The 13,370-nt window shown below is 39.2% G+C and overlaps 1 protein-coding gene across 1 annotated transcript in view; it reads right to left on the bottom strand.

Moving 5' to 3' along the window:
• LOC145399044 (putative neural-cadherin 2) overlaps positions 1–13,370 on the bottom strand; it is a 317,668-nt gene that overhangs the window by 273,543 nt on the left and 30,755 nt on the right. The window contains exon 2 of the mRNA XM_080271782.1: positions 539–658. Within this exon, the coding sequence (XP_080127908.1) occupies positions 539–658 (120 nt within the window). The remainder of the gene's footprint in view (positions 1–538; positions 659–13,370) is intronic.

Below are 13,370 nucleotides of genomic sequence, written 5' to 3'. Positions count from 1 at the left end.
AAGTAATGGCAGTGAGTACCTTATCACCACACCGTGAAAATACCAATACTGAGAGCAAAGATGATTTGACAAGCCGCCAGATTTTGACAATACTTCCTGAGGCACGTGATTATGACAGAGTATGTCTGGTTAATCTGCATCGTTACATACTACAGTGTAATCTGGGAGGCTGGGTGATCGCATCTAATAATTACATGTGTTGCTTAATTTCCCGGCAAATATTAGGGGCTTGCATTCTCCCTCGCTGACTACAGGACGTTTTAATAATTCGATCAACAAACCCCAAGAAAACAAATACGAGCACACATACAGGGTGGCCAGTAAATTGTACTCTAAAAGAAACTTACCTGGAACTATCACATACGTTGTGGAGATGGCTCACTCTGCTGGTGTGGGAGTGGGTGTAGGAAGTGAATAAATAGTGCACGGTAGTCACCACAACACATGAGAAATTGTCCCGTGGAGTGGATTAGAGCGTTGTATATGGACCACCCTGTATAGCAGAGAGAGAGAGAGAGAGAGAGAGAGAGAAACATACCTGGTGGCGTGACTCTCGCCCTGAGCTGCAAGAGACTCGTGGGCCTGGTGTTCTCCCTGACGCTGGCCTGGTACTGCGGCCGTGTGAACTCAACAGGCCCGCCCCCCACCAACTGGGTCACTGGGGAGGAAGGAAGGCAGCAGAGTTAATTTATGCTATGTTATGTTATTGGCAAGTTACGTTATGTGCTATGCTGTATTATGTTATTAGGTTAGGTCAGATTATTTAAGGTTAGGTTAAGTTAAATCAGGAAAGGGTAGGTTAGGTTTAGTATGGTTAGGTTACGTCAGATTAGGTTAAGTTAGTTTAGTTTAAGTTAGGTCAGGTCTGGTTAGGTCAAGTTAGATGTTGTTAGAATAGGTTAAAATGGTCATATTTTATGTGATTTTGAAGATTTTGTCGCACTTCTTTCTTCGCATTTTTCTCATATTGCGTCTAGATATTCTCTTTTCTTATTCCAGTTAAAACTGTGAATATAAAAACAATACAAAAACATACAGAAGAAGGCTAAGGTGAGATATGCAAAGTAAATCGCTAAGAAAAAGGTGCTCCGAAGCCTCCACTGCCACAAGGCCATGGGTAATGAGGTCGTGTGAAGTGCATCCGCCCGACCCAAACCAGCTGGGTCACCGAGGGATGGAGGGAAGGACATATACGAGGGGAATCGACCAACTTAAACAGAGATACTAGCTATTACCACACAGTCGCCTCTTCTGCCTCTCCCCATGGGGTTTATAAATCAGTCGGGGAAACTGCTGAAATGACACTGATGATTTTGTAGTATTCCACTGCGCCAGGTAGAAATGTTGGGTGGGAGAGAGACACAGGCCAGGGCTTGAATTGTTTATTTTCTCATTTCAGGGAACACAGAACCCATTTCCAGAAAGTCTGCTTCTATTTAGCCCGAAACGTTAGTGAAAATAAAGAATTCAGTCCTAACCTCTGTGTCTCTCCCATCCAACATTTCCACTGATGATCAATGTCATTTGTGTGCTTCGGATTCAAGCGAAGGCCTGAGGGGGAGACAGGGCTTTTGTTCAGTTGCCGAGAGTTGACATGGATGCAAAGGAAAAGACAGGAGATCTACTGTTATTTGCTGGGGTTCTCTATTTACACTAAAAATCAAATTCAGATACGTAAGAAGCGGAGAGGAAAGAGATGAAAACTCTTCCCCTTCAAAATAGTCAGTGAGTAAATATAGAAAAACAGCATGATCACTGGGGACAAAAACTATGAATAATTCTCTTGGACGGTAAAAACGGTGAATTATTAAGGTCTATTCTGCCTTTATCATTTCTACATTCTGAAACAGAACAAAATCCACAAAAATTCACGCGCTATCAACACTTCAGTAAGATTACTTGTTATTCCAGTTACCATCAAAGAATTTTATTAATCTTAGGACAGACCATGGTAGCAAAAAGGTTAATGGAAGCTCTGTCTAGCCTCTCTAGTTCAAAATAAATAGTTAAATAAATGAATAAAATCTCTCCTGACCAGAATAATATCGTTTGGTGATAGCAAGAATGTCCATGTATATATATATATATATATATATATATATATATATATATATATATATATATATATATATATATATATATATATACATGGACATGGTTACATTAAGTAGACAGAAAGGATATTAAACAATGAAATGTCATCGCTAGATTATATAACGTTCCTGTTTTTTGTTTTTTTTTACCAACCCTTTAGGAGAAACAGATAGATAGATAGATAGACAGACAAAAAGCCAGAACGATGACAGATCTCATATTACTCTAATAATGAAATGTCAGCACCGGGATATAACCTCGGACCGAAAAAAAGCTGTTACTGACCCCGAGATAGATGGACACACAGTAGATAGATATACACAGACAGAGATAGATAGATAGACAGGTAGTTAGATGGCTAAATACACATACAAAGGGTAGACATAGACAGATGGATGATTGATAGGCAAATAGATACAAATAGATAGACGTGAAGAGATGTATGGGATGAAGGATGAATAGAAGGATACTGACAGACAGATAAATGTAGTTAAACAGAAAGAAAGAGATGAATATAGAGACAGAGCGATAGACAGAAATATTGATGGACAGACAGATATCGACTGACAAGCTGGAGAGAGAAAATTAACAAGTGACAAAAAGTTAACACTGGGAGTAGATTTTGCTGTCATAGATAGATAGATAGATAGATGAAGATATAGATACTGTATATAGGAGATGGATAGAAGGATGGATCGATAGATAAACAGACTGATTAACTGATAGATAGGTAGATAGATGGATGGATGGACGCAAATAATAGAAAAATATGAGTGGATAGATAAATTGAGATAAAACAGAGAGAGAGAGAGAGAGAGAGAGAGAGAGAGAGAGAGAGAGAGACAACGGATGGATAAAAAGACAAACATAGGTAGATGAACTGAGGCGGACAGATAGATATGGATATAGATAAAGATAAATAGACAGACACTGGGAGACAGATAGGACAGGCAAATCAAACAGTGAAAGGTTGGCAGTGGATTATAAGGTTCGTAAGTAAAAGCATTTATTAACATACACATGGATATATAGACAACTAGGTATATTTTGACGGACAGATAGATATAGATAGATAACTAAATAAATAAATAAAGATACAGAATATGATAGACAGACAGACAGACAGATAGACAGGTGGAAATTCTGACAGACAAAAAACTAAAACACAGACAGATAGATAGATAGATTCAAACAGACAGGCAGATGCATATGTAGATATATTGACAAAAAGATACCGGGATATGTAAATATGGATATAAACAGACATACAAACAGACTGATAGAAAATGAGAGAATTAGGTACAGACAGACAGAGAGAGGAGACAAATCAAATAATGGAGGGTCAGCATCAGGTTATACGAGTTTGGCCGTGAAAAGTTTTTATTAACGCAAGGTAGGAAACAGAGAGATTGTTAGATATGGCTGGCTGGAGAGATGATACACTGATAGGAATATAATACAATATAATATATATATATGAGTGTGTGTGTGTGTGTGTGTGTGTGTGTGTGTGTGTGTGTGTGTGTGTGTGTGTGTGTGTGTGTGTGTGTGTGTGTGTGTGACACATGTAGAAAGACGGAAAAATATTTAGATAAAAAGTTAGAGACAGGTATAGATAAAAAATAGACAAATATACGGACAAATTGAATGGATTAACAGCTGAAGATACAGGACAGGCAGTGAAAACACAACAGCGGTGCAAAGGTTGCATACTTTATACGTCCAACACATAAACATCCAATTAACACACAAATTCCATCAACCCTTCCGGAACGTAAGGAATAAAATCACATTATAAACGCAGTCATAGGCCCTAAAGGTTCACATTACGCGCCAGTTAGTGTGAAGTGCGGAAGATATAATTCTGAACACACTGTGGACATCAAACACACACTCGATCAAAAAATTATCTTTACACAGGTGATGGATGGCTTCACAATGAGTGCTTTTGCTTATCGCTTTTTCTTTTTCTTTTTTTAAGGCGAAATTTCTCCATGAACTGTTTACTTTATATGCTGCATTAAGTTCATCCTTCATATCGTACTGGTAAAATTACTAGCCATGTACAACTCTGAATAGTTACTAGGGAATATTTTCAAACACTTCGTCCACTGTTTAAAATGTAAATTACAATGGTGGTAAAGACAGTGTTTTGATCATGTGTACTACAGGAGTCTCAGTTGTTATTTGGTCCTTAATCTCACTGGGAAGTACAGCTTTCGCATGAGGTGATCAAGTAGTCAAGTTAGGCCGGGTACTCGATACCGCGTCGCTAAATCGTCAACTGAACCTGCTTCATTATGCCTTCGGAAGAGCCTGACAAAGAGTGGATGATATTGGGCTTCTTCAGGCTGATTATTTTGTACCTCCCTTCACCACCACAAGGGCATGGCGGGGATCAAGGCAGGACAAAGGGGCGATATTCTCGTGTGGTTGGGAAGCTTACGAACACCTCTCCCATACCGGTTTATTTCTGATTCTGCACCGTTACTACAGTCTTGTGTACCATTCATGCAGCCTATGTCGACATTAAAAAGACATATGAAGTAAAACAGAGTACATTAATGGGTGGTTTTGAAAATAAATCGTTAAGGAAGAGGTGCTAGGGAGTCTTCTTACCTGACATGAATACAAGTCAAAATGTGTATAGTCTTTGTGGAACTGGAAGACTGCATGCTAAGGTTCATTCACTATAACTTGGAGGAAATTAACTCCCTTTTGCAGTTTATTTTCAGTAAATACCTGGCAAAATAAAGCAATACTGTGGCTCTGCACCTTTGCCATAGCGCTTCTTCGTGACTAGCATCATCATTCAGTGGTGATATAATGTTACAGTGCAGCACTCATGATGAAGACACAGCAATTTTACGTCTAGTTAAGGTCAGCAGAATAGAGTTCCAAGACCAAAGCTTCATTCTAGACACAAAAACAAATTCAACTTCAACTAATAACAAGTAACGAATTGGACTGAATCGGTTAATTTTACCTCAGGCTTAACAAACCGTCACTGAAACGAGTCTTTTTTGACACTTACGATTTATGAGCCAATGACGGTACCAAAATATATCAGTAAACACAATCAGCGTTTACATATAATTTACAGCAAATCAGTTTGGCGATGCTTTTTCATTGACTCTCAGTATAGACAGAAAGATGGCACGGGAGAGACAAATAGATATACAGATAGATGGATGGATAGATGGATGGATGTACGCATGATTAGAGACAGAGAAGAAGATGGCGAGTGTACATGACCTAAATCACGTCGTTAGTGACTGGTTCAATCACAAATAGGCAAAGTTAAACAGATATAGACAGATGAATATCCATACAGGTACAGATAGACAGACGGATAGATAGATAGACAGAGACAGACAGACAGACAAAGATAGCTAGACAGACAGAAAGATAAATATAAACAGAGATAGATAGACAGATACATAGACAGACAAACAGACAGATAGATATACCGGTAGGTATGTAAGAAATAGATATAAACTGACTGATTGATACACAACTTGATACAGACAGATAGACAGACAGACAAATACACCCAGACAGATAGATATAGCACACATAGATGCATGAATGAATTTACGGATAAGTATAAGGTAGACAGTACAAGCCAAATATTAGTATGCAGTCACAGCTAAATAGGTAAACACAGGGACATATAGGTACACAGATAGATAGACAGATAGATATAGTTTCTTGTGGACAGGCAGATAGACAGGCAGATAAGACAGACAGACAGAGATAACAGGGCGATAAAGTTTGGCAGTCAAAGCTTTTATCATCAACTCCCCAAGATATGAAACGAAAACTCCGAGGATGAAGTTAAAGGGAATGAAAAAGCATATACATTATTAGATAATGGTATAAAAATAGTGATTGGTTGGTACACAGATAGACAGGACTGATAGATACAGTGATAGATGGTAAGACAGGTAGACAGGTATGAAGAAAGAGACAGACAGAAAGAGACAGATCGACTGATAGATACATACAAACATTCACTGCTATATAGATAGACAGATAGGTAGACAGACATATCGACAGAGAGATAGTTAGACATACAAACAATCAATGCTTAACAGACAGATAGACAGACAGACAGATGGATGAATAAACAGACAGATAAACAGATAGACTGATAGATGAGTATACAGATATACAGGCAGACAGAAAGATAGATATATATTAAATACTAATAAATTGGTAGGTAGGTAGGTAGGTAGGTAGGTAGGTAGGTAGGCAGACAGATAAACAGACTAGTACAAATACATTTAGGCTAAACAGACAGATTAGCGCAGATAGAAGAAAAAAGTGTAATTACTGAACAGGTGGACAGACTGACAGATAGATAGATGGATAGACTGATAAAGCCAGAGAGATAGATAGATGAAGGGAACAAATCTCCAAAGTTTCGTTCAGGCCGACTAAGTTCAGTTCCGGAAGATATGAAGCTGATTCGAACCAGCTATGAAATGTCAGCAGATGTTGACGGAGAAATATCGTCTGGGAGATAAGAAGACAGATAAATAGACAGACATGAGATAGATAGATAGATAGATAGATAGGTGATGTAGACAGAGAAGTATGGTTTGAAAGATAAGCAGACAGATAAATAGACAGACATGAGACAGACAAATAGATTGGTAGGTAGACGATGTTGAGACAGAAGTATGGTTTGAAAGATAAGTAGACATAAAGAGACGGACCTAAGACAGACAGACAGATGGGCAGATTATGATGTCGGTGAAGTATGGTTTGAAAGATAAGTAGACAGATAACCAGACAGATATGGGATAGACATAGACAGGTAGATGGACAGAGATAGGTAAGATGGACTGACAGGTGGTTGATAAAGAGACAGATCAGACAGATCAATTCAATGTACAGATAGTCTAAATAAAATTAAAAAATTATAGCTACATAAAGGTAAACAGACAGACACAGACAGACAGGTAAATAGGTAGATGTGCTGAGAGATGTCAAGTACAAAAAAAATAAAAAAATATAACCTAGGCAAAACGACACAGCCAGTTGGATACAAATACGGAGGCAATTAATACAGTGAATATGTGGCATATATAATATCAGATATAATAAAGATAAAATAAGGTATAATATTAGTGCTGTATGCCTGCTAACATCAAACACACCCAAAAGAAAATGGAAAAACTCACACGAATGAAAAGTAAGGGCCGTGAGACAGACACTGACAGGTGGAAAAATAAACAGAACAAAATTGTGAACGTCCCATGGCGAAAGTTGGGTGCCTAACACTTCTATCGAACATTCCAAACATGAGACAGAGATGACAGGAAAACTGAAGACAGCCAAAGTATTACAAAATACAAAGCCACAAATAACAGAAGCCAGACACAAACATCAGCTAGGATGCAATTTCAAAATGTTGTATGATGTTAGACAGTGAAAGTTCGAAAGTTTGATATATGAAACGCAACGACGAAACAAAAATTCTCACGCAAACACAGTCGCTGATTTTGGGCTGGAAGATATAGATGCCTGAATGAATAAACAGAACACCTTGTGAGATGTAAAATGATGAAAGAAAACAGCCTATTCTTTTCCATATTTTCCAAGCCTATGAAACGCATCCACGAAAGGAAAACAGAGCACAGACAAAGTATAATTCCATATCAAAAGTCACAAAGAACAGAAAAACAGACGCAGCTGGTTGGATGGACAAACAGAACAACTTGTGAAATATTAGGTGATGAAAGCTCGACTCAAAAACTCTTATTATATCCCCCAAAATGTGAAATAAAAAGACATTGAAGCAAATATTCATACAAACGCAAAACCCATTAATAAGAAGCAGACAGAAACTAATAACTGAATAAATACACTGAACAAGTAATGAAAAGCTAGAAGATGAAAAGTCCAACACCTGAACCTTCCATCAAACTCGCCAAGATACGAAACGAAGACTCAGCACATTCAGAGTATAACCCAAGATGCAGCGTCATAGTTCCCCCTAGTTGTTGTTAAGGCAATGAAAACGTAAAGACTGGATCGTAAAGACAGCCATGAAGGGAGCCAAAGTCGTAAAGATGGAATGGAAAGGAAGGAGTCCGGATAATATAGAGACGCAGAGGCGAGGTGGGCGGCCAGTGAGTGGATAGGAAGAAGGGAGATAAATGGACAGATAGATAGACTGACAGATATATATGCAGATAGATAAGTAGAATGGCCTATATATAAACAGGGAGGTCCACTAGAAACTCACAAACTCACATGGTTGCATCTTAGTGTGTTGTGGATAGCTCATTCTGCTGGTGTGGGCGTGGGTGTGGCAGTTTGAGTAGGAAATGAATTTATGATGCAGGTTAAACATTAATAACACTGACTGAGACATCTTCACAACACACAATCATTTGTTTGGCTGAGTAGGAGAAAAGCCTGTGTGTGTGTGTGTGTGTGTGTGTGTGTGTGTGTGTGTGTGTGTGTGTGTGTGTGTGTGTGTGTGTGTGTGTGTGTGTGTGTGTGTGTGTGTACATACGCATGACAGATAGATAGACAAACAGATAAACAGATATAGATATGGATACTTTTATGGCAAATGCTCAGACGAAGTTGCATCCCTTGTGCCACCTCTCCATGCCTTCCCCCGCGCTACACGGGGGGAAGCGCATCCGGTATCGCTCATGACTGGACTGTCACACTGCCATATTGCAGAACTTTTACCTATCAGAATTCTTTTAAGCCCCGAACTGCATCTCTTTGGAACTCGCTTCCCCAGATTGGTTCCCCCCCAAATATCAACCCATGGCTGTTCAAAGCCAACTGTTATACAGATTTAATATGAATGAAGGACACCTGTAGTCTGGTGTATGGATTATTTATTTCAATCATCTGTTTTTCCTTCTTCAATCCTGTTATTAAAAAAAAAAAAAAATACTAACAGAGATGGATGGAAATATTGATAGAAAGATGGACAGATGGATATAAGGAAAGAAAGAAATATACATAAATTAAAATGAAATGATATAATCTGAAAGACGAGGATGCAAACAAAGACAGATAATTGGACAAACAGACAAAGAAGAATGATAAAGAATGATACCCGTGAAAGACAGACATCATAAACAAAAGAGGAGAAAAATACAGATGGAATAATGGATGATCAGAAATAAATATACGAAATAAGGTATGTATATAGAAAAAGAGCTACAAAAAAGAAAACTCACACACACACACACAAATATATGAGCATTGTATACGGTAATGTGTGTGTTGGCGTGAGAGAGAGAGAGAGAGAGAGAGAGAGAGAGAGAGAGAGAATAAGAGCTAATGACCCGAGATAAAGGGCAATAGAAACGCATCTCACTCTTCTAAATGTAAAACCAATAATAATTCAGTGACAAAAAAATATAGCTATTTCCCCACCTGCCCATCCACCCACTCACTGCTCCAACTACTCATTCCTTCATCTGTCCACCCACTAACCCATTCACTCACATCTCTCCGCCCATTCATTCATCCGACCATCCACCCACTCATCCTACTATCCAGCCATCCACCCAACTATCCATCCATTTATTTCACTGCACATATACCCAGTCATCTGACCACCAACCACTCATTCATCCACCCATCCATCAGTCCGCCCATCCATCCATCCATTAATCCATCCATTCATCCACCTATCCATCCATCCACCCACTCATGCACTCACTGATACAGTCACTCACACACCCCGTCTATCTATTCACCAAGCCATTCACCTACCAACATTCCAATCGTCCACTCATCCATCCATCCATCTATCCACCAACCCAACCCCTCGCTTACCCACCAATACATTCACTTGTACACCCTTTTATCCATTCACCCACCCATCCAAACATCCATCTCTTCATTTATCCATCCACCCACCCATACACACACACCCCTCTTGCCCACCCATCCAAACATCCAGATATTCATTATCCATCCACCCATTCATCCATCCACTCATCCATACACACACACCCATCCATCTATTCATCCATCCATCCAACTATCCATCCATCAAGAAAGCTTTAGTGTTTGCTGAGAATAATGAAATTTTACGTCAGTATTCGCTGAAAATAATGAAGCCTCAGTACGTGAAACTAGTGAAGCCTTAGTATTAATGAAACTAGCGAAGCCTTAGTGTTAATGAAACTGGTGAAGCCTTAGTATTAATGAAACTAGTGAAGGCTTAGTATTAATGAAACTAGTGAAGGCTTAGTATTAATGAAACTAATGATGCCTTAGTATTAATGAAACTAATGAAGCCTTATTATTAATGAAACTAATGAAGCCTTATTATTAATGATACTAATGAAGCCTTAATAATAATGAAACTAGTGAAGCCTAAATATGAATGAAACTAGTGAAGCCTTAGTATTAATGAAACTAGTGAAGCCTTAGTACTAATGAAACTAGTGAAGCCTTAGTATTAATGAAACTAGTGAAGCTATAGAATTATGAAACTAGTGAAGCCTTAATATTTTTCAAACTAGTGAAGCCTTTATATTTACGAAACCAGTGAAGTCTTAGCATTTACGAAACTTGTGAAGCATTAGTATTTGAAGAAGCTAGTGTTGTGTTGGTATTTGCAGGAACTTGTGATGCGTTAGTATTTAATGGAACTACAAGCCTCAGTAATAAAGAAACTCACGAATTTTAGTGCTTTTTGATACTTTAAGTTTTAGTATTGGAACGAATGAGCCTTTAGTACCTCATGAAACTAGCGAAACGTTAATATTTAGAACCAGTGAAGCATTAGCAGCGAAACTAAGAAAGCTTTATTATCTGCTGAAACAAGAAGACTCAGAAGAATACCTATCAACTGCACGAAGGTCACAATGGCAGGCAAACCATTTTACCTGAGTCCCAATCGTCCCCTTAATCACGGTTCCATCCAGGTCCCCAACTGTACCGCTGGGTGTACAGGGACAAGGGGAAAACGAAATATAGTCCACCAGTCTGACCGGCGCAGGAACTGAGTTCAGGTTCTTCCAGTTGCGGGGCTGGATGTGCTAACCAATGCACCACCGACTCCCTGAATGGAAACTAGTGAAGCACGCACGAACCCCCCCCCCCTCTCTCTCTCTCTCTCTCTCTCTCCACTTGAGGAAACTGGATCACTCGCAAAACTTGAATAAAAATTGTGGTTTCATGAAATTCGATGAACCTTGATTAGGAATTATAGACTGAGTCTCCTTGGTTACTATAGGTCATTCACTTTCACCTGGCTCAGATTATCGTCCTTTTGCTGCTTATTTAGTGCAGTGATTGAAAAAGGCAATACAAAGACTCTACATCCTTTCCACAGCACTTCTTCCTAACTAGCATCATTTTCTCGTGTTAATCTCTGGTTGTAGCTCAGTGCTTGAAATGGAGAGATGACAATTTTAGGCCAAGTTAAAGTGAGGAGAGTATAGCTAATATCTACCCACTAGTCTGACTGCATCTGGCCATCAACTGAGCTAAAAGAGGTTAGGGATCATGGGAAGTGAAACAAACAGACACTCGTATAGCTGAAAATTAATTACGTTTCAATCAACTTTTCTGACAGTGTTGTGACCGAAAAATGTGGGAAATATTATTGCTGGTCTTCCCTCAGGGAAAAAAAATAATAGGACTTTTGCGTTTATCATATGAAAACTGGTGAATCTACACACACACACACACACACACACACACACACACACACACACACACACACACACACACACCAAGCCACACAGCTCTATTCCAAATTAAAGCCATTTCCGAACCGCCCTTCGCTTTGGGGTAAGTGCTTTGCTGTCCGCTAGGGGTTCCGTACATAGCACTTGCTCTTGTGAAGATGCATGACACTCCTAGGAAATGCTCCATTGCATTTTCCGCGCACGCATAATGCAACACCAATGGGGATAATTATCACAGACCCTACAGAAAGTTTCTGCTGACATAAAACTGAAACTGGCTCCCCCTGTGACCTAACTCCAGCCTTCCTGCCAAGATTCACAAAAATTCTTTTCCCAGTTTTTACACACACACACACACACACGCGCAAGATTGTATAATATATATATATATATTAGAGATGTAAATAGAAAAACAAATGGATAGATATAGATGGATAGATAGATTTATAGATATAAGTTCATTCTCGTAACTGGTTAAATGTTTTCAGCACACATCTTTTTTCGAATGAACTATGTATTGAACTTTATGCATTAACTACACAGTACATTCCGTGAGGGTTAATAATATTTGCACACAAAATATAGACGGCACAAAAGCCCTCACTTACCACCATTTGGACGCTAATATTACGCTGCCTATACTGAATCCTGCAAGACTCACCAACACACGCCACGGCTATGTCATGCAAGAGTGATGTGGTGGTGGTATCGGCGCTGGAGTTTTACGACATGTCCGTGGGTTTTGTGGAGGATTCCTGGAGGATGAGTGTGCGAATTTAAAGCTTAAAGGCGTTCCCTGCCCAAGTCGGGATTGATCTCTCACTCTCACAACGATCACTCCACACTGCCACACAACCAACATCATATTTACCTCTATTGGTCTAGGTATATTTATGATTCTACAGACCTATCTATTCACCCATCTAGTACTGTCATCCACCTGCTGATCTACCTACAAATCACTATCGAGATATGTAGCATATCTATCTATCGATCTGCCTACCAATATATGTATCCTAGCAAGACAAGTTGGTGTGTAGCTGATGTGAGGTGTGTGAAGTGCGAGTGAGGTGTGAGGTGATGGCGATGGTGATGGTGGTGGTGGTGGTGGTGTAGGGGAATAGCCTGGGACAAGCGTTCAATTATGGTTGAAGTGGCCACACTGGGTCAGGGTACAGACAGCACGGGAGGGAACTGGTGTGTATGCGTGTGTATTATATATATACATATATAGGCAGATAGACAGATAGATAGGTAGACAAATATATATATATATATATATATATATATATATATATATATATATATATATATATATATATATATATAAACACACACACACACACACACACACACAGAGTCTTATAAATGTAGGCATTAGGGCCTGGGTCCTTTACAATGGACGAAACTAGTAATTTATTGGAATTAATAGAGGGGAAAACCCAGGATTCGGACCTAGGAGCTTCACGACTTTGAGCCAGTAGGTTGAAGGTGGCATTATACTGTACATACCCTTCCAGCTACGCCCCCAACACAGCAATCCTGCGATGTAATGTGCTGTCCACACACACACACACACACACACAC

This window comes from Coenobita brevimanus, chromosome 5, assembly GCF_032717465.1.
Source record: "Coenobita brevimanus isolate Jiangsu-jjx chromosome 5, ASM3271746v2, whole genome shotgun sequence".
Taxonomy (NCBI): Eukaryota; Metazoa; Arthropoda; class Malacostraca; order Decapoda; family Coenobitidae; genus Coenobita; species Coenobita brevimanus.
The sequence above is the reverse complement of the archived record's forward strand: the minus strand, read 5'-3'. Positions and strand labels throughout refer to the sequence as shown.